The sequence below is a fragment of the Maniola hyperantus genome, chromosome 10, assembly GCF_902806685.2.
Source record: "Maniola hyperantus chromosome 10, iAphHyp1.2, whole genome shotgun sequence".
In the NCBI taxonomy this organism is placed as follows: domain Eukaryota; kingdom Metazoa; phylum Arthropoda; class Insecta; order Lepidoptera; family Nymphalidae; genus Maniola; species Maniola hyperantus.
This window is the reverse complement of record NC_048545.1, coordinates 8,601,504-8,623,817: the sequence shown is the minus strand read 5'-3', so window position 1 is coordinate 8,623,817 and position 22,314 is coordinate 8,601,504. Positions and strand designations below refer to the sequence as shown.

At 38.1% G+C, this 22,314-nt stretch overlaps 3 protein-coding genes across 3 annotated transcripts; all 3 read left to right on the top strand.

Annotated features, from left to right (window-relative positions):
- The first annotated feature begins 297 nt into the window (after nucleotides 1-297).
- On the top strand, nucleotides 298-2,713 carry GCS2beta (glucosidase 2 subunit beta). Its single transcript, XM_034972855.2, has one exon. It carries the CDS (start codon nucleotides 427-429, stop codon nucleotides 2,002-2,004), a length of 1,578 nt encoding a protein of 525 aa, XP_034828746.1. The 5' UTR covers nucleotides 298-426; the 3' UTR covers nucleotides 2,005-2,713.
- A 924-nt stretch (nucleotides 2,714-3,637) lies between these two features.
- Nucleotides 3,638-11,649, top strand: noi (splicing factor 3a subunit 3 noi). Its single transcript, XM_034972856.2, has 11 exons — nucleotides 3,638-3,926; nucleotides 4,005-4,052; nucleotides 4,617-4,775; nucleotides 5,621-5,693; nucleotides 6,338-6,429; nucleotides 6,497-6,718; nucleotides 7,397-7,557; nucleotides 8,718-8,846; nucleotides 9,572-9,764; nucleotides 10,006-10,207; nucleotides 11,426-11,649. Exons 1-11 carry the CDS (start codon nucleotides 3,831-3,833, stop codon nucleotides 11,557-11,559), a joined length of 1,509 nt encoding a protein of 502 aa, XP_034828747.1. The 5' UTR covers nucleotides 3,638-3,830; the 3' UTR covers nucleotides 11,560-11,649.
- An 857-nt stretch (nucleotides 11,650-12,506) lies between these two features.
- LOC117985886 (WD repeat-containing protein 36) lies at nucleotides 12,507-19,100 on the top strand. The gene is made up of 8 exons (XM_034972692.2): nucleotides 12,507-13,605; nucleotides 13,929-14,098; nucleotides 14,507-14,743; nucleotides 14,952-15,134; nucleotides 15,929-16,124; nucleotides 16,466-16,544; nucleotides 17,368-17,530; nucleotides 18,389-19,100. The coding sequence occupies exons 1-8, from the start codon at nucleotides 12,659-12,661 to the stop codon at nucleotides 19,087-19,089; spliced, it is 2,676 nt and encodes an 891-aa protein (XP_034828583.1). The 5' UTR covers nucleotides 12,507-12,658; the 3' UTR covers nucleotides 19,090-19,100.
- Nucleotides 19,101-22,314: the final 3,214 nt, after the last annotated feature.

Below are 22,314 nucleotides of genomic sequence, written 5' to 3'. Positions count from 1 at the left end.
AATGGCGCGCGGCTGCACCAAACGGGCGCAATTTATTTCGCCAATGTCGTGTGGAATTGAAGAGACACGATACGAATGGTTGGTGATAGCTGGGAAGAAGACTATCTATTAATTTGGATAATTTATAAGTAGCAGGTTTTTTCAAAGAATAATATATTATTGTATAGGGTTAGTTTCAGGCCTGGAACAACACAATTATTAGGTATCCGCTTATCTTACTTTCTAGCGAATTATTATTATCTGGATTGGTAGCACTGCATATGTCAATCCTCAATCGGTCAACGTCACTCCAGTAGTAATACATACTCTTTGGTCACTCGTCAGCGATCGGCTGTCAATTTTCTACACGTTCTATTTATCAATACCTATCAAGTTTTATTTCGTATTTACTGATTAATTGTGCAAGAGGAGGTGTTCTAGTTAATCATGATTTATTCTGCTTGGCTTAGGCAATTACATTCGCTAACAATAGTCATATTTACGTTCATAATTTCCGCACAAACGGACGTACCGCGTCCGCGCGGAGTTTCTTTATCTAAAGCGTCGCTGTATTCGCCGACTAAAGATTTTACATGTTTCGACGGAACAAGTACTATTCCTTTTAGTTATGTAAACGACGACTACTGTGACTGCTTCGACGGCAGCGATGAACCAGGGACAGCCGCTTGCTTGAACGGAGTTTTTCACTGCACAAATGCAGGCCATCGGCCGCAGAACATTCCAAGCTCTCGGGTCAACGATGGGATCTGTGATTGCTGTGATGGCACGGATGAGTACGCTACTCCCGGCACGTGTTCAAATATTTGCGAAGAATTGGGCAAAGAGGCCAGAGCCAAGGCACAACAATTGGCTGACCTACACAAGTCTGGAAACCACATAAGGTTAGAGCTTATAGAGAAAGGTAATAAAAAGCGAAGTGAAATGGCTGAACAACTATCACAGCTAGAAAAAGATAAAACTGAAGCAGAAAAAATCAAATTAGAAAAGGAGGCTCTTAAAAATGAACTGGAAACCAAAGAAAATGAAGCCCTCAAAGTTTACAGGGATGCTGAAGAGAAAGATAGGCAGCGCAGAGCTGAGCTAGAACGCCAGCAAGAAGAGAAGGAAGCTAGTGAACAGTTTGCTAGGTTTGATTCTAACAATGATGGCATATTGACAACTGATGAAATTAAAGTAGTCAATGTTTTTGATAAGAATAAGGATGGTGAAGTAGATCAAGATGAAATCCTACATTTCTTTGGTGACAAAGATAGTGTAAATAAAGAAGACTTTATGTCAACAACTTGGCCAATGTTAAAACCTTTGCTGATGGCAGACCAAGGTATGTTCCGTCCAGCTGGTGATGAAGAAGAAGACGAAGAAACTGAAGCTGATGAAGAAGAGGATGCCCAGAGAGTTGAAGACGCAGAGGATTTGGGTGGTGATGATGAGAACATTGATGATGCCCCTCATGATGATACAGATGAGCATGATGTAGAGCCCGACAACTCCAGGACATATGATGATGAAACACAAAAACTGATTGACGAAGCCACAGAGGCCCGACGCCAGCTCACAGATGCTGAACGCACAGTAAGGGAAATAGATTCAAATATAAGAACATTCCAGCAAAACCTTGAGAAAGATTATGGTTTACAGCAGGAATATGCTACACTAGATGGTCAATGCTACGAATATGAAGACAAGGAGTATATCTATAAACTATGCCTTTTCCAAAAAGTCACTCAAAAGTCGAAAAACGGTGGCATGGAAGTTGGACTCGGTGATTGGGGAGAATGGGGCGGCGAAGAGGGTAAAAAGTACTCTGTTATGAAATACACTAATGGAATAGCCTGCTGGAACGGGCCCAATAGAATGACTACAGTAAATATTAACTGTGGTTTAGAATCTAAGTTAACCTCAGTCACAGAACCATTCCGTTGTGAATATAAAATAGAGTTTACTACTCCAGCGGCATGTGATGATTCTAATCTCTCACAACAAACTTCACATGATGAGCTGTAGTTAAAATAGATATTTCTATGTGCTGTGTGAAAGTTAGATTTATAGGTCACTCATTTTGATCACTTTCTAAGTTTAAATGATAATGTAGATTTGTCAGGTCAAATTTGTACATCTAGTTTAAATACTAGACAACAAATTTAGACTTGTAAAGTGTTCCATAACAGTTGCTCTGTCCAAAAACCCTAAACTATCACAAATTGAAACTTTAAACAGTCACAACCGTTAACTATGTGACTAATAATTCTACTGTACTACTATTCTTAACAAAACTTGAACAACAGGTCTAAATGTATTGCTATTTCCTTCCAAATTGCTCCCTGGATTAAAGGGTAGCACTAGATTTAGATCTGGCTATTTACATTGGGATGTTGGACAACATTGTGGCTACTAAGGGGATATGTACTACACTGCAACTGAAATTTAATATGTGAAAGAAAAGTTGGTCTATCATATAAATAAACACTATTGTTGAACTTGTAGCATTTACCATAAATTATGTTACATTTAAGATTACTTATTTATTACATCATTTTCAAGTGAAGACTGACCTGACTAACTATTGTTTTTACCATAACTACTGTTTATGGTTTTTACACATTCCTAGAGTTTAAAGTTGTATTATTTTCTTCTATAACAGTAGTATGATTAAAAATCATGATGTGAACAAAACATTGTAAATGATTAGTAAAATATTGTTTTTGATTACAAACTGTATAGTTTATTATTCTTTTTAGGGTTCTGTAATAAGCCAAGGTACCCCTTATAGTTTCGTCCAGTCTGTCTATCAGTTATGAGAACTGTTAAGTTGTCATTTAACTTGTTATAGAAACCTATTGACAAAGATATTTAAAATTAAATAAATCTTAGCTTGTAACTGTCACAGCCCACACAGGCATATATAATATTAAATTTTGATTTGAAAAAAAAAAAAAAGATTTTTCACATGAACATGATAAGTGAGTTGAAAAAATAAATTAGGTTTACCCCCTTGACTTCGAATAATAACTATTACCTAGCGACAGATTTTGAAAAAGAAATAGGTGTACCTACATGACAAAGGTCGATGTACCTATATTTTCTGTCGCGTACTGTACCTATATATTTTTAGAGTTCTGTACCTACCTCAAAAGAAAAAGGATCACTTCTTTGTTGTTTGTCTGTTGTGTCTTTCAAGAAACCTAAAGGGTATTTCCCGTTGACCTAGAATCTGTTAAATGAAATTTGGCAGGTAGGAAAGTCTTATATCACACGCTTGGGTAAAAATCCGAAAACCGAAAGTGTTTATTAACAAAATATTAGTTTTTTCAAAGTCAAAGTAAGGTATCATGTAAAAGTGCTTTACTTGTACTTTCTAAAACAGATTTTTATTTATTTTTATGCATAGTTAATGATTTTTAATTTATCGTGCAAAATATCGAAAAAATACGAATATAATACAAAACGCTCGGTGCGCGAGTCTGACTCGCATTTGGCCGGTTTATTCCGATTGGAAACTACTATCGAACTTTGGAAAAAATTAACGTAGGGTAATCTGAAAAAATTAAGACGTCATTTTGCGAAATCGTTCTTTGTCTGGAGCACGTCTGGAGCCGAATGGCAACTTTCATATTTAGTCAAATTGAAATTATTATTAATGTCAAATGTCAATGTCAAAGTGCTTGGCTTGTTGTTTCTTATGTTTACGCATTAGGTATTAATAAAAAAGTATTTTGAAATTAAAGATAGGTAATATTTAAGTACTTTTAGTAGTTATTTGATCATACTTAAACCATAACATTATAACACTATTTAATATCACATATCACTGGAGGAAATAACCATACAAAATGGAGACAATATTAGAACAACAACGAAGTTATCATGAAGAAAGAGAACGGGCTATGGATGCAATGGTTAAAGAGATTTTGCACAAAAAGACTGGGGTATGTAGTTAAATTCCTTATTAACTATGTATTTACCAAAATACAAGAAATGTAACCTAACCTAAAAATTATTTTCAGCATCGCGAAACAATCAATGCAGACCACCGTCTTAAAAATTTACACGATGTAAGTTCACCTTACCATTTAATATGTTAAGTTACTTAGAAAGTTCAATTTATAATTTTATCAAATCTGTAATTTTATCTGCAAGTGGTATATTCTCTATATCTTCATCTCATCTTCATAATTGTGGACTGTAGTGACTAGTGGTTCGCACCACAGAGCTGACTGGTTTACACCAAAACGCCTCGTCACTAATCAGTTGCAGCAAGAAGTAAATTTTTGAAAAATTAAATGAATGAGTAGTATTAGAAAATAAACGTATTGTTAAGCTTATATCAGCAATACTGCTATACTTAAGGTTATGTTTATTTTATTTCATTTTAGTACTCCGGGGTCAAGCACACAATATGCGATGAGAACCTTCGCTTTAAAATATTTTTTCACGTATAAATAAATAAATGTATTTTTTATTCAATTAAACTTTTACAAGTACATAGGTACTTTTGAATCATCAAACGCATCTACCACTGGTTCATTATTGTTGTTGTAGTATATATTTGTATAACATTTTATTTATGTATTTATTTTAGTTAGATATATTAGGTTTTAAAATGTGTTCTTTTACAGAGGTACATAGAATCCACAATACGGCTCAAAGAGCTGTATGAAGATAAAGATGGTTTACGGAAAGAGGAAATTGCAGCATTATCAGGGCCTAACGAGTTTCAGGAGTTCTATGCTAGACTTAAACAAATTAAAGAGTTTCATAGAAAACATCCTAATGAGGTATGTGGACATAAAAATAAATTTTGTTGTGATATAAGTTTAAATATGAAAGAGTAGTGATAGCATAGTGGTAAAGACCTTAGCCTCCTATTTGAGAGGTTGGGGTTTGATCCCAGGTATGCACCTCTAATTATTCAGAATTATGTGCATTTTAAGTAATTAAAATATATCACTTGCTTTAACAATGAAGGAAAACATCGCGAGCAAACCTGCATTCCTGAGAGTTCTCCATAGTGTTCTCAAAGGTGTGTGAAGTCTGCCAATCCAAACTGGGCCATAATGGCAGACTATGCCCTTTAAACCCTTGACTCTTCTTATTCTGAGAGGAGACAAATGCGCGGTGATAAGATGATAAGTACTTGGTACCTCATGTTTAATAGGCCTCAGATCCTGTAACTAACTTCCTGCTCCATTATCAGACCTGTTCACTGTCTGAACACGAACTGCTCATCAAGTCTTAATAAGAAGTTATAGTAATATGATGTAAAAGGAAGAATGTTTTATTATTATTTAATTATAGTTTTTAAATTTATAAACTGCCTATGTATTCTTATGCTCTATCATTTTCACTAGCTTATGCCCGCGACTTCGTCCGCGTGGACTACACAAATTTCGAACCCCTATTTTACCCCCTCAGGGGTTGAATTTTCAAAAATCTTTTCTTAGCAAATGCCTACGTCATAATAGCTATCTGCATGCCAAATTTCAGCCAGATCCGTCCATTAGTTTGAGCTGTGTGTTGATAGATCAGTCAGTCAGTCAGTGAGTCACCTTTAGATAATCATTATCTCTGCTTAAATGTATTCTTATCTTGTATCATTTTACTCACAAAGTATGGTTTTCAGATCTGTGTTCCTATGTCAGTTGAATTTGAGGAAATTGCCAAACTTCGAGAGAATCCTTCAGAAGATTATACAAGTAAGTGACATTTGTCACATATCATCAAATATACCTAAGGCTTTATCACAACTTTATCTAGAAAATAGTTAATACCACTTAGTTAGGGTGCATTTCCATCTACAAGAACATTTGCCAAAGTTTGCATAAGTGACTCTGCCATGTAATATTGATTCCATTGCATTTTTGGAACTTATCGCGTCATGAATCGTGATTTTTTGTTTTTGTTTTGTTGTTTGTGGTGTATGGGTTTTTTGATACTAAGACTCAATTTTATGTAGGTATTTATAATATTCATACAAGCTATAAAAGCTGTAGTAGCCTAGTGGTTAGTACGTCCGTCTTCTAATCGAAGGTCGGGGTTCGATCCCGGGCATGCACCTCTAACTTATTGGAGTTATGTGCGTTTTACGTAATTAAATATCACTTGCTTTAACAGTGAAGCAAAACATCGTGAGGAAGCCTGAGAGTTCTCCATGGTGTTCTCAAAGGTGTGTGAGGTCTACCAATCCGCACATGGTCAGCATGGTAGACTATGGCTAAAACCCTTCTCTCTGAGAGGATACCCGTGCTGTGTAGTGAGCCGGCGATGGGTTGATCATGATGATAGAATATGTCATTGTCATTACAACTCACAAACTCTACAACAATTTTTCTTGTTGCAGCACCAGTTGAATTCACTGATGAGGAGGGCTATGGAAAATACCTGGACTTGCATGAATGTTATGAAAAATACATCAATTTGAAAGGGATAGAGGTATTATATCAACTTATGCAGGTTTTGATTTGTTTGCAAACCTATTCTTACTTTTATAATATTCCAGAAAGTCGATTATATTACATACCTAAGTATATTCGACCATCTGTTCGACATTCCGCGAGAGCGCAAGAACAGTGAATACAGGAACTATATACGGGCACTGTTGACGTACCTCAAGGACTTTGTGAGCCGAGTGAAGCCACTGCAGGACCAAGCACAAGAGATGGCAGCGGCACATCAAGAGTTTATCAAGCAATGGGAAACTGGGATGTTTCCTGGATGGCCAGTGAGTACCGCTTTTGCAATATGTAACGGTGAAAATATTAGGGTACAATAGCTGATGCCTGCGACTTCGTATGAGTGGATTTAAGTTTTTAAAAATCCTGTGGGAGCTCTTTGATTTTCCGGGATAAAAAGTAGCCTATGCCACTCTCCAGGTCTTGTACTATACCCATGCAAAAATCACGTCGATCCGTTGCTCTGTTGCGACGTGATTGAAGGACAAACCAATGAACCATCAAACAAACACTTTCACATTTTATAATAATATGGGTAGTGATTGTGTATTCAAGCTTTGTGACATCTCAAGATTTATTTATTTATTTAAAACTTGCTTATGCCCGCGACTTCGTCCGCGTGGACTACAAAAGTTTCAAAACCCTATTTCACCCCCTTAGGGGTTGTATTTTCAAAAGTCCTTTTTAGCGGATGCCTACGTCATAATAGCTATCTGCATGCCAAAGCCCAATCCGTCCAGTAGTTTGAGCTGTGTGTTGATAGATTAGTCAGTCAGTCAGTCACCTTTTCTTTTTATATATTTAAATTTAATGGTACCCATGACTTTGTCCTGTGGCTTTGGGTTTTCTGAAAATGGAAACTTGTTGTGTAGAGGTCAGAGCTTTGATACAATCTTGAATTAAAAGACAGCTAGTCAAAAATATTGTTTAATTTAACTTTAATTCAGAAAGAAACTGGTGGAGCCTTAACAAACATTGGTGCACATTTGGATTTATCAGCCTTTTCCTCTTGGGAGGAGCTTGCGTCACTCGGACTGGACAGGTTGAAGTCAGCTCTCATGGCCCTCGGGTTGAAATGTGGTGGCACTTTGGAAGAAAGGGCACAAAGGTATGGCTTATGTGAATTCTTTGCTATAGTATAGTGCGCGCAAAACAAGTACCTAGTCCAATCCTACTATAACAAAATATTGTGAGTAGGGAATAGGAAAACTAGCTCAATGCATTCTTGAACTTTTTACGATGTTGATAACAAAGACGTAGTAGTAAGTTGATAAGATATAGTAAAGTTCATTTATTTATCTTTAACTTCTATTGATTATTATATTTATTTCATTGATGATAATTATCAACATGCCCACAAGTATTACTAAGCAAATTTCTTGCAACACAAAACCTATTTCCGCATGAAAGTAGAGGTTTTGTGTTGCAAGAGATGAAGCTGTTATGATTCATTTAATTTGATATAATTATCAATCTTGCATCAATGATCTGTTTAACAACATACATACATAAAATATAATATGATAAACAAATTATCTTTTAATTATTTACTTATGCACTTCATCATCTCTATTATCCATACTTAATATTATAAATGCGAAAGTGTGTCTGTCTGTCTGCTTTCACGGCCCAACCGTTCAACCGATTTTGACGAAATTCGGTATAGAGATAGCTTGCGTACCGGGGAAGGACATAGGCTACTTTTTTTTCGGAAAATCAAAGAGTTCCCATGGGATTTTTAAAAACCTAAATCCACGCGGACGAAGTCGCGGGCATCATCTAGTTTATAATAAAGCGTTAGCTATATTTATATATTTAATGTACAGAAATTGTCCAGTTACAACTAAAATATACTACTACTAGCTGATGCCCACGGCTTCGTCCGCGTGGAATTAGCTTTTTAAAATCCCGTGGGAACTCTTTGATTTTCCGGGATAAAAAGTAGCCCTTGTCACTCTCCAGGTCTTTATCTATAGGTACCCATGCAAAAAATCATGTCAATCCGTTGCACCGTTGCGACGTGATGAGAAGGAAAATGCAATATTCAGCTGAGTTTTATGTAGGTAACTACAGTTGAAATTACATCACTAGAACATTTTTGTCCGATAAATATTTAATTGAAACATTTTTTTTGCATTAATCTATATAATTTCCAATTTTATTCAGTTCCGATAACAAAACAGGTTAACAAGTGCACTGATAAACATGTTTACGTACCTGGTTAATTTGTATGTTATCTGTTTTTGTAAAGGGGGGGTTTTTTCGCAGATTATTCAGCACGAAAGGTCAGACGGCGCTAGATAAGTCCTTGGTCGCGAAGAAAGGGGCCAACAAAGCCAAGGCCACGACACTGCAGCGGCACAAAGATATTGCAGCCATTGAGGCCCAAGTTTACAGGTCATATTTCATTTTTGGGGTTCTGCACCTCAAAAGGAAAAGCGGAACCCTTATAGGGTCACTTTGTTGTCTGTCTGTCTGTCTGTATGTCCATCTGTCTGTCAAGAATCGTACAGGGTACTTCCCGTTGACCTAGAATCATGAAATTTGGCAGGTAGGTAGATCTTATAGCTGACATTTGGGGAAAAATCTGAACTTGTGAAGTCCACGCGGAAAGTCGCGAGCATAAGCTAGTATTAAATATGCCATGCCAATATACTTATAACTTCAGAAATTCATGTCAATGGCATGAGATAAGCACAAGCAGTTATTTTATTATCACTTGTGTGAGTCTAGTTTTTAAATTACTATAGGTATCTAAATACATACAAAAGATAAGCTGACTGAACAGTCAGTGACTGGCTGACTGACTGATCTATCAACGCACAGCTCAAACTACTGGACGGGTCAGGCTGAAATATGGCATGCAGATAGCTACTATGACGTGATAAATCAGAAAGTTACCACGGGATTTTAAAAACCTGAATCCCGGGAACGTACATGGACTATTTATCCCGGGAAATGTATTTCTCGGGATTTTGAAAAACCTCAATCCCCGCGGACGAATAGTAGAAACAACGATAAATTAATATCGTCTGATTTTCAAGCATACAAAATCTAGATTTTTTTCTCCGATAACCTTTAATTGCCTTTTGACGAACTAGATCTTTATTTTTTTACAATAGATTCGCAAACATAGTAAGCAGTACTCGTGCGGCCACAATAGAGAATGTGACGCGACGCGCCGCCCGAGCCGCAGGCGAGCGTCGTGACGAGAGTGACGAAGAGAGTGATGCTTCCGTCACTGGCGACGTTGACTCCGATGACGACGAAGTGCCTTACAACCCGAAGAACCTACCATTGGGATGGGATGGAAAGGTGATTACTATTGTTAGCTGTTAGGTTTATATATAATTTAATTATAATTTTTTTTTTTAAAGGACGCGATACGCCGCCCGGACCCTAGAAGAGCGTCGCGGCGAAAGTCTATTTATCAATTTACCAAGATTAATTTAGCAGTACAGTTTCTATTACAATCCAATATCATCTGGTGTTTATTTATGAGTTTTGAAACACAACTAAAAAGAGGATTTAAAAAAGTATTTGTTTTTATTTTTAGCCCATCCCCTATTGGTTGTACAAACTGCACGGCCTCAACATCAGTTACTCGTGCGAAATCTGCGGCAACTTCACATACAAGGGCCCCAAGGCGTTCCAGCGCCACTTCGCGGAGTGGCGCCACGCTCACGGCATGCGCTGTCTCGGCATCCCCAACACGGCTCACTTCGCTAACGTCACGCAGATTGAAGACGCGCTTGCGTGTAAGTACATCTACACATACAAGGGCCCCAAGGCGTTCCAGCGCCACTTCGCGGAGTGGCGCCACGCTCACGGTATGCGCTGTCTCGGCATCCCCAACACGGCTCACTTCGCTAACGTCACGCAGATTGAAGACGCGCTTGCGTGTAAGTACAACTACACATACGAGCGCCCCAAGGCGTTCCAGCGCCACTTCGCGGAGTGGCGCCACGCTCACGGCATGCGCTGTCTCGGCATCCCTAACACGGCTCACTTCGCTAACGTCACGCAGATTGAAGACGCGCTTGCGTGTAAGTACAACTACACATACGAGCGCCCCAAGGCGTTCCAGCGCCACTTCGCGGAGTGGCGCCACGCTCACGGCATGCGCTGTCTCGGCATCCCTAACACGGCTCACTTCGCTAACGTCACGCAGATTGAAGACGCGCTTGCGTGTAAGTACAACTACACATACAAGCGCCCCAACGCGTTCCAGCGCCACTTCGCCGAGTGGCGCCACGCTCACGGCATGCACTGTCTCGGCATCCCCAACACGGCTCACTTCGCTAACGTCACGCAGATTGAAGACGCGCTTGCGTGTAAGTACAAAACAAAACAGTGTTTATGATCTGGTTCTGACATGATGGTAAACGGCAATGCAGTCAACTATGCTTTAACGGAACTATCATTGTTTATCACATTGTGCTAATTACAATATTGTTGTTGTTGGGATATTTGATTTTATAGGAAAAATATCAGTAAAAGGAAAAACTTGGACGTCCTGTTTGAGAAATATATTTGAAGTAAGCCAATATGTCATCGAATGTAAAACAAAGACTCTTAGAAAAAATAAGAATAAGAACATATTTAAATATAAACAATTTAGTTTACAGCCAGTTCCAACAGTTGTAATTGGCTGATTTATGATATTTTTGCTTCAGTTGAGCATTTTTGCTGATAGCAATATAACATCAGCCAATTGTCACACTGTAGCTGTCAACTATGGCTGCAGGCAGTGGCGTGCACAGGGTTTGAAGCCAGGGTAGGCACTAGTTAAGACAGAGCCTGTTCACTGGCAGGTCATAATGAAAAATATGCATTGAGCTATTACAACTGGTCTAAGCAGTGCATTTATGCCTCTATGACCTGCACGCCACTGGCTGCAGGGCTGAAAAAGGCCAATATGTGCGAATTTGGAGTGAACAGGACTATCTTAGTAAAAGTGTTTTCTTTTATTTCAGTATGGGAAAAAATTAAAAACCAAAAGGAAGGCGAGAGGTTTGTTGCGGAAAATGATGAAGAATATGAGGATTCCCAAGGAAATGTTGTTAACAGGAAGACTTATGAAGACTTGAAAAGACAAGGGCTTCTTTAAAGTATTAAGTAGTCTAATAATAACTATTATTATGTATTCATATTGCGATAGGATAAGTGTGGATTAATAATAATAAATCAATTTAAAAAACTGTGTTTTTATGTTATACATTTAGGTAATTCCTAGTAGGTAACAAAATTTAAATATGACAAATTGAGAAATAGTGTGTAATGTACAAACAGCAAACATAATCAGTTGGACCCGTCCAGTGTCGCGTAGGACGTAGGTAGGTAATGGTTGAATTTTACGGCTAGTCAGACTTCAGAGGGTTTTTATAATGACCAATCACGATCGAGCTATTCAGGGATGTATCTTAGAGAAAGGTAACTTTTTGGTTCCGGGTAAATATAGGTATATTTATCTAGTGCTAAATGTAGCTATATTATGATAATTTGAGTACCTATTAATAAGTATTTGATTGGACGTAAATATGATAAGTCGCAAGTCCATGGCATATAATAATGGTTTTTATTATTTTTTCTCGATTTGGGCTTCAGGGACGGCTTTCTCGATTTCTCATTCAGTTAAAATAAAATAAAACTTGATTTTCGACAGACATTTTAATATATTCCATAAAATTGAGGAGATTTTATTTGCTGGCAGCCTTTTGTCACAGAACACTATTACAGGCCTTTACAACCTTTATGTTGTTCAAGTGCCAAAAGAGCCTTGTCGTTTTGCAGCAAACAGTACATGGTAATACAACCACCCTCAAACACTAGGCAAGCTGTGCTAACAAGTGTCTGGATGGGTGTTTGCGTAATGCTTGCCAACCCGTGTTGCCAACCCATTGCCAAGGCTTGGAGCATGTGGGCCGGGTGGGCCATAACAAACCTTTAGTCTATGGTCAAGTGTCAAATTAAAAAAAAATCAAAATGTCAATGTCATAAACTCGTGGTCATGTCATATCATTGTCGTGAACGGTGAAGTCGGTGATTGTCAGTGATTGTCATCATCATCATTGTCATCTTTTGTGATTGTCATAACAAACGGACTGCCGACTGCCGAGTTTAATTTCTTTATTAAAAATTGGTTTCATCTCTTGGTTGAAAAATAATTATCCATTATTGTGTGTCCACTAATGTAGTAAAAATTAAAAATGACAGAGGGAAATAGGCGCAGTCAAATATTTACTGGTGCGCGGGTGTTAGGTTATGTTAGTACACACATACCTTTTGTATCCAGATTTATTAAGAGAAGAGGCGAAACATTGTTATGTACGAGTGTGGGTAAATGGTTTCATACATACGGATGTGATAAATTCCGTTTGTTGAGCGTAAGTGGGGAACATCCAGGTCCCATAACGTGTATGAGCGGCGACAGCTATCACGTGTACACAGCGAGCGAAAACAATATTTACGCTTGGAGACGAGGCTGCGAACTTAAACACGTATATAAAGGTCACCAGGCACCTGTATGCATAATCTTACCTTTTGCTATACACATAATATCTATAGACACAGATAATGTTCTCAAAATATTTGATATAAAAGAAGAAACAGAGTTTCTTGATCTGCGGTTTGAAGCAAAACACTTCAAGGTAACGACAATATGCCATCCGCCAACTTATCTCAATAAAATTTTGCTCGGGAGCAAACAAGGTCAGCTGCAATTGTGGAACATAAGAACTTCAAAATTAGTGCATATATTCAAAGGATGGAAGTCTACGGTTACTGTGACAGAGCCAGCGCCTGCAATTGATGTGGTTGCCATTTGTTTGGCTAATGGGAGAATTATTCTTCATAATATCCGCTATGATCAGATAGTTATGGAATTTCTCCATGACTGGGGAAAAATTAGTTGCTTATCATTCAGAATGGATGGAGTGCCATTAATGGTAACTGGCAGCACAAATGGAAATTTAGTCATGTGGGATTTGGAAGAGAAAAAAGTTAAGTCTCAGATACAATCTGCACATTTTTCAAAGATAGCTGGCCTGCAATGTCTCATGTCAGAACCATTGATGGTAACTAATTCACAAGATAATTCTTTGAAGATGTGGGTATTTGACATGCCTGATGGTGGAGCAAGACTGCTAAAAAAGCGGTAAGTGATAATCAGTTTGTTATTTAAATTATATTGAACTAGCTGATACCCGCGACTTCGTACGCGTGGATTTAGGTTTTAAAAATCCCGTGGGAACTGGGATTTTCCAGGATAAAAAGTAGCCTATGTCCTTCCCCGGGATGCAGGCTATCCCTGTACCAAATGTCGTCAAAATCGGTGGAACGGTTTTTTTTAATTTGGGACACTTGTTTAAAGGTTTCTGCTGTAGTACCACCAACATACAAACAGATGGTGTGTGAGTCTCATTGCTGTGCATTCCGGGCATAAGTTACTGTTAAGTACATTACTATACATTATTATAGAGAAGGTCATGCTTTACCGCCGAATCTGGTGCGGTACTGTGAGCCGACAGGTGAAAACATCCTTGCCGCAGGCAGAGACAGCAGCCTCCATATCATGAATACAGTCACTGAAACATTTAATAAGAGTATGGGAAGAGCGTCTAAAAATAGAAAACTTTCTAAGAAGAAAAGTGAGTATTCCTTGAATGTATTTTTTTTGCTTTGTATTATGTACATTATAAATATACCAAAAGAAACAAAAATATTGTATAAGTTATATATATATATTATATTGCCATATTTATGCATTCATTAATCTGTACAAAATAGTTAGCAACATCTTAAAATTTTAAGTCTTATTTTATCTATCATTGTTATGAAAGAAAGAATCACAGAGATAGTTGCTTAATAAGACATAATATGTGTGCATCTTAATATCCTGTTTTTATCTGTGTCAATATGTTATAATATGTACATTGTACATAATAATTTCATTCAGTGTTAGATGATAAAAGTTCAGTGATAAAACAAAAGTACCTACTGCAATTTTGAGCCAAAAAAGGAGCTCCCTATCTATCTAATTTTAAATCTTTTTACAGAAAGTACCCAAGCAGACCACCTCATCCTACCACCAATAACAAAGCTAAGTTCCTGCATGCAAAGGGATAAGCAATGGGATAGCATTGCGTCACTTCACGAGAATCAGTACCTAACAACAACATGGTCTTACAACAAAATCCGAATGGGCAGCCATATACTGAAGCCCCCAGGAATAGAAAAGGGTGTTGTAGCAACTTGTTTGACAGTTACACATTGTGGAAATTTTGTTATTATAGGTGAGTCCAATTTTCTTCAGGATATAGCATAAAGCAATTCAGAACTTATAACTGTCTAACTTATCAATGCCCAACCAAACACTTGGACCTAGAAACCTGAAATTTAACAAGAGGTACCATTTGTAATGTAAGACCGGATTTTTCGAAATTATCTCAGGAGTGAAGCTGCAGGCGGTTGCTAGTAATTACGAAACATCGTTTTTTTCAGGCTACGGCAATGGTCAGGTCCACAAATTCAACATGCAGTCTGGTATATACAGGGGTCACTATGGCAATGAGAGCAAGAAAGCTCATAAAGGAGCTTTAAGAGGAGTTGAGAGTGATCTGTGCAACCAGAGAGTGATTACGGTTGGATCTGATGAACGACTCAAGTTTTGGCATTTTAAAGATGGTATGATTTATAATTTTTTGTTTATTTACTAGCTGTTGCCCGCGACTTTGTTCGCGTGGTTTATTAGGTTTTTTAAAAATCCCGTGGGAACTCTTTGATTTTCCGGGATAAAAAGTAGCCTACGTTACACCGTTGCGATGTGATGGAAGGACAAACCAACAAACCAACAAACAAACATTCTTTCGCATTTATAATAAGGGTACCGATTCTGATATAAGTTAGGCCTTGACTGCAATCTCACCTTAGAAATTATAAAATTCCAAATTTCACCTGCCGGGAATTGAACCCAGGACCTCCCACTAATAAGACCACAGACAGCGCTCACCACTGCGCCAGGGATGTCATCAATAATGCTTAACCTCCGGATTCATACACTGGAACCCTTACCTTTAGGACAAGTTGCACCACAAATAATAATTTATTATTGTTATATAATAACATGTTTAACAACTTGCCCACTGCCATAATTAAGGTTGTAATGTAAAGTGTAAGTCATAAGTCTAACTTGTAATGTGCTTTGGCATTAAGCTGTAAGCATTAGCAAGGATCTATAATAAAATAATAAAAGTAGTTTACGGTAACCAACCTTGGTGGTCTATTCTGCTGTCTCGGTTTCTGAAATGAGCTTGGATGTTGGACGGCTGGAGTGAATTCTTCGGCGTGGAGGCAATGCACTCACAACAGACGGAACCCAGTTTAAGTGCGGAAACCAGTCTAGAGCGAAGAAAGAAAGAAACCACTCGTATTGCAACTGACTGTCAATGTGAACTTTATCCTTAAATTTTTACTTTTAGCAACATCTCCTTACCACGTGTTAAGATTAGAGGAAACAGTGAACATGACGAGATGTCACAGAGACAGTGGTTTGCTGGCGTTAGCTAATGAAGACTTCACGATCACCCTTGTTGATATCGACACGATGACTGTGGTGAGGAAGTTTGAAGGCCACATTGGGAAGATTAATGACATTGATTTTGATTGCCAGAGTCGGTAAGCTCGATTTCATTAATATTTTTATCTATATGTAATCTATATCTATACACTAATATTATAAAGAGGTAATGTTTGTAAGTTTGTTTATAGGGGGTAATCTCTGGAACTAGTGAACCAATTTTGAAAATTCTTTCACCAGTAGAAAGCTACATTATTCATCTGTGAGCTTCCGTGGCGTGCGCTGCGTAAATAGTTAAAGTTACACGAAAACAATTTGATTTATCGTGCAAAATGTCGCAAAAATAGACTGTAGTACGGAACCCTCAGTGCGCGAGCCTAACTACCACTTGGCCGGTTTTTTAATGTAAGTTAAAAAATAAAAATTTCTAATGTTTTAGATGGCTGGTTACATCATCAATGGACTGTACAATATGCACATGGGATATACCGAGTGGGCAACTTGTTGATATATTCTCGGTAAGTTTTTATTCAAGCATATATTTTACTAGCTTATGCTCGCGACTTCGTACGCGTGGACTACACAAATTTCAAACGGCTATTTCATCCCCTTAGGCGTTGAATTTTCAAAAATCCTTTCTTAGCGGATGCCTACGTCATAATATCTATCTGCATGCCAAATTTCAGCCCGATCCGTCCAGTAGTTTGAGCTGTGCGTTGATAGATCAGTCAGTCAGTCAGTCACCTTTTCATTTTATATATTTAGATTTTGTTGTAAATAAAGAATCAAAAAGTAACGATTCCCTCATGCATCCACAATTTTTCCTTAGCTGACTTAAAAGGTAAACAAGTCGCTTCTCACAGATATGCGTAAGCGACACGACGCATCAACAGTTTCTCCCACAGAGTTTGAGAAAAGAAGTTTTGCCTACTAACTAAATCCAAACTTTATAACGCCTTGACTATGCAAAGCGCGTCACGTGTGTTTCCGAGGTTTCTCCGAATTGTTTATATTTTAAGCCAGCTGAAGTGGAAACATTTTTTGTGTTTTTTAAATTAGTAAAAAACACAAAAAATATCCATCATAGACTTTGAAACCATCCTACCGATATGCAACAAACCGGTTTCATTAGAAAGGCAATAAGGCCGTGTCCATGCACGGACGTCACACGGACATAACCTGCTCCATACAAAATGTTCGTGATGTTTTGAATCCGTGCCTCGTCCGCGCTTCGCACGTGGTACGGCCCGCGTCCGCCACGTGCTGGTATAAATCATCCCTTATATAACCACACTGCTCATCACTGCGCCAGGGAGGTCGTAAAATTTGTTTTGTTGTCAGGTGGAGAAGCCGTGCACATCGCTCAGTATGTCGCCCACGGGGGACTTCCTGGCGAGTACCCACGTAGGCGAGCTTGGCGTGTTTCTGTGGGCCAACAAGCTGCTGTACGATAAAGTGTTCCTCAGGCCCATCGATAGACGCACCGTTGATATACCGCGTTTGAGTGAGTTACCTATCTATTTTCATGTATGTATAATGTATATAGACAGGCCTATCGGTAGGCCTTGTTTCTCCTTCACCGTTCTACCATAGAACTGCGATTTATCTTAAACTAGCGACCCGCCCCGGCTTCGCATGGGTGCAATGTAGATACTAATGTGGTGTCATTGAGGTGGCATTGCCTCGGAAACTCTCAAATGAGAGGATTTAATTCCGACATAATTCACATTATTTCAATTTCTCTAGGGATCTCTAATTTTTTGAGAATTAAACTATACCTATAAACCTTTCTCTTGAATCACTCTATCTGTTGGTAAAACCCGCATTAAAATCCGTTGCGTAGTTTAAAAGATCTACGCGTTCATACATACATACAGACAGCGGGAAGCGACTTTATTTTATACTATGTAGAGAAGCAAGAATGAATAGGTTTCATCTAGGCAACCGCGCTCTTGCCTAGATTGCGAGCATGCCTTTGCCTCATTGCATCGTAAGCCTATCTTGCAATAAAAAAAATTTGCCATAGTTCAAATGCGAGTGTTTCATTGTTCTTCAATCAAGTTGCAACTGAGCAACGGATCGACGTGATTTTTTTTGTATGGATGTAGTTAAGTTTATAGTTGGAGAGTGACACAGATTACTTTTTATCCCGGAAAAATAAACAGCGTCGTCTGGGAACGTATAAAATTAGCCTTTTTTTCTAGAAACTTGAGTTCATGCAAGTTGGTATATTTTACTATCCAACTAACGCAATCGAAAAATCCGGGCTTCCAATGTCAATATTCGCACTATAATAATATATAACTATAGTCATAATTTCTTCGGAGAGCAATTTTAACGCTGATTAATTATTTTTTAACAGAACTACCAACAACGAGTGCAGAAAAACCAGACATCGAAGACCTTGGCACCATCGATATAGGCGACGAACCAGAGTACAAGTCTCCCGAACAGATTAGCGAAGAACTCCTCACTTTATCTGGTCAACCCACTTCAAGATGGCTGAATTTACTCAATTTAGACATAGTCAAAAGGCGCAATAAACCGAAAACACAACTAACCGTGCCCAAGTCAGCCCCATTCTTCCTACCGACGATTCCTAGCCTTGAACTAGAGTTCGATTTAGAGAAAGAAAAACTTAGCTCAGACAAAAAGCTTCTGATTCCCGAATCGTTATCAACATTAAGTCCTTTCGCTAAGAAACTTCACGCTTGCGAAAATTATGAAGAATATAAAGAATGCTTAGAAAAGTTAAAAATACTTTCTCCATCTTCGATTGAAGCTGAAGTAATCAGTATGGCGCCAGATGTTGGAGGTTCCATAGATGTTATGGAGCAATTTCTCAAAATGATCGATGTATTATTGAAATCGAACAAAGATTTCGAGTTAGCTCAATCGTATTTGAGTTTGTTTCTGAAAGTGCATACAAAAACTGTTTCGGAAAACGAGGAATTGAGAAAAACGCTCGAAACTGTCGAAGAGTCGGCAACGCAGGCTTGGTCCAAATTGCAAAGTCATTTATTGTACAATATTTGCGTGGTTAAAGCATTAAAGGATATGTAATTTGTTCTAGATTTTTGTAGTTTGTATTCCTTATTTCCTTCTACATCCAATTTCTACTTCGGTTCTTTTGGCAGGAACCTTATCTATTACACAATACACTGTAGGTATGGTTTGAAAAATCTCAAATAATACCTAGTACCTACAGAACCATATATTTTAGTCAGACTATTTACCTACAGGCTTACAAAATATAAAGTCAATCTCATAACACATAGCGATTTTGTTGTTCAAATCTAAACTCCAAGTCGCTTTGAGTTCCGGAAATTATTCAAAGGCGAGTACTGTGCAGGAGAGAATTGAAAACACGGGTTAATGTAACCGGCCCGTCATAAATATTCCATATGAAACCCTTTTTTGTCATTACGTGCGTAAAAACGGATATCTTAATTTTCCCGTTGCTAATTGTAGAGGCTGGATATAAATAAGCATTTTCCAAAAAGTTTTTGTGAACCTATTTATTTTTGTGAGGATGGCTAAACACTATTATGGGTATTGCCCATACCCATAGTGTTATATGTGGGCTATATCGTCAACAATCCAACGCCGGCTCACTCAGGAGAAGGATTGAGCCCTGGCTGGCCACGCTCGTAGTCAGACTTCAACATCTTTGAGAACATTATGGAAAACTCATAGGCAGCACATAACTCCGAAAAGTGCGTGCCCAGGACGTTTCGTCCGGTGCGTCGATTACCCAATAGAGAGAGCGCAGCGCGTGCCAGACCTTCCTTATTTTATAAAAGCTGAAAGTATCTGCGTATGTATTGTCCCCAACACTGGGAGGAACGTTTGTTTGGATGTTTGATTGTGCGGGTGTTTGCGGGGCGTGCCCACCCCGATTGCCATCTCGACTTGTCGCTTAGGTATAGGTGGCCCAGGTGTTGATCATGCAGGCATGCTATCTAAACTGCAATTAGCGCGCAGAAATGAAAATAAACGTTTTGCAATGTAATGCACACACACGTATAGGTCGGTAGGTACTATGTTTGGTTTTAATTAATCTATGGCCAACAACGCTTCATACACTTTTGAATTTTGATGAAACAAGTCTAACAAAGCGTGTAGTGTTACTGAACATTATGTTCGTTACCTTCAAGCTACATACTCAGGTATTTACCATAGGAAGCCTGCACCTACAAAAGAAAACAAAATGACCGGAATTGTGTTATTTAACTATATGTTATAGGTACCTACTCAACCGATTTCAACGAAAAACAGGACAGTTTGAATCTCGGAGATACATATATATTTTGTAATTGCAAACCCGAGCTCTCCTACTTTTGGGCACTGGACACTTGCGCCAGGACGGTCGTCAGAAAATATTTTTATCATAATACTTATTATCAAAAATTACAGAACCGACCGGCACAATTTGAAACTTGCGTCTCTATGGGTAGGTAGGTATTGCGCCCGGAGCGCCTTTAACACCTAGGCCACCACTTCATCATCATCAACCGATAGACGTCCACTGCTGTACGTTGGGACGCACCTTGGGACCCCAACGTCTATCGGTTGTACGAACTATGTGCCCTGCCCATTGCTACTTCAGCATCGCAACCCGTTGAGCTATAACGGGTTGTTGTTGCACACACAAAAGCACACACACACTGTTGTAATTTTATTATTGTATATACCTACATTTATTCTAAATCTATTCTGTTAAAATAGTTTTAATTATAATTTTAAGTAATCTCTTTTGGCCTTCTGTTATACCTAGATTTAAATTTAAATAATAATTATGTATTTACGCTGTTGATTACTTTCAAATAAACAAAATAAAAAATAAATAAAATAACCACTTATCCTTATTAAAATAATTTATAAATTTAAGCACTAAGTATCATAAAAATTATAAATAGGGATCATAAACGTTGGTATCGAACTAAAGAAAGTAAATTAGGATTGCCTATCAATTTTTTTCCCATAGAAAAATTTGTTGTAAAAATACTTTAGATTGGTACCTAGATCTAGGTCTATACCCTATATCTGTACCAATCTACCTTCAATAAAGGAAACTCGAGAGGTAATCAATAAGTAGGGACTAGGGTAGATAGATAGTAGGTAAGGCAAAGGAGCGCAATCCGATTTTCATTGCAAACCTCGCCCCTTACCTATCGAAGAAATGAATACTTATTGGAAATACGAGAAAGCCATTAATGAACGCCGTCTTCTGCCGTCAGGAGCGATTGGCCGCGGTTTAATTCTCTTCAAAAAATATTCAATAAACTCCTCGGAGCGATTGTCGATTGCGACACTGAGAAGACTTTATAATTATTTCATGCAAATCTATGGTCACCATTCTCGTAAAATTATAATATTTATTGTAGGTATGAGCCATGAGCTTTTATTACTTAGGTAGGTATAGTCAGCCCAGGTTGAGATGGATATCGGGGTATGAGGCAGTGGGACGCCCCGCACAACCGTACTTCACCCGCGCTCGCCCGCACTGGGTTAGCGCGGGAGCTGGGGCGTTCCCTTCCCGATTGCCATCTCGACCTATCACTTACTATACCTACTTAATATACCTACTTATTATGATTTTTCGAAAACAATCATGGACATACATAAGGCAAAAGCATTTTTTTTTGTGGTGAGCCCATCTAGGTATGTTGAGTAGGAGAGCTTAAATTAAATTAAAATAAAATTAGTCCTAAATTCTTAGCTGATTGTTTAGGTAGGATGCACCTACCTAAACTACTCTGATGTAACGTAGGTACATGTGGCTAAGTGCACAAGCAAAATAAGGTAGGTAGGTATGACGCGACGGCGAATTGAATTGAACTTAGTATTTCCATGATACTTATTACTTAAGGGTTTGTTTATTATGTACCTACCTACTCTGTTCTACTTTCTAAAACCTGACAAAATTCACTGCGGCAGGTCATGCATTCTTGCATTTCTCGTGGGGACATAAATGCAATTTACTAACAGTAAACTTAGTATCTTACGTAATGCCTTGGATCTTGTGACTTGTATTATCAGTATGCAGGTCCATTGAGCTCCAATGTTCAAATGCCATTAATTTTATCTAACTCCAGCGTAGGTACCAACAGATTTGGCGTCCAGAATTAGTTCGGACTAAACAGAGTTGCTTTTAGAGTTGCTAATTACATTTTGAGCGATTAAAGATCTATTGTGAATTTCTCTTGCATGTCTCGTTTATACTTAATCGCTTTTCTCTAATTACCGTTAATTACTAATCTATATTGGATAAAATGTAAGTAGGTA

Bases quoted from the DNA above. Each gene is read 5' to 3' on its own strand.
- GCS2beta (XM_034972855.2), top strand. From the start codon at position 427: ATGATTTATTCTGCTTGGCTTAGGCAATTACATTCGCTAACAATAGTC.
- LOC117985886 (XM_034972692.2), top strand. From the start codon at position 12,659: ATGACAGAGGGAAATAGGCGCAGTCAAATATTTACTGGTGCGCGGGTG. The intron at 14,099-14,506 runs GTGAGTATTCCT...ATCTTTTTACAG, and splicing joins AAAACTTTCTAAGAAGAAAA to AAAGTACCCAAGCAGACCAC. The intron at 16,545-17,367 runs GTAAGTTTTTAT...TTTTGTTGTCAG, and splicing joins AACTTGTTGATATATTCTCG to GTGGAGAAGCCGTGCACATC.
- noi (XM_034972856.2), top strand. From the start codon at position 3,831: ATGGAGACAATATTAGAACAACAACGAAGTTATCATGAAGAAAGAGAA. The intron at 3,927-4,004 runs GTATGTAGTTAA...AATTATTTTCAG, and splicing joins TTTTGCACAAAAAGACTGGG to CATCGCGAAACAATCAATGC. The intron at 10,208-11,425 runs GTAAGTACATCT...CTTTTATTTCAG, and splicing joins GATTGAAGACGCGCTTGCGT to TATGGGAAAAAATTAAAAAC.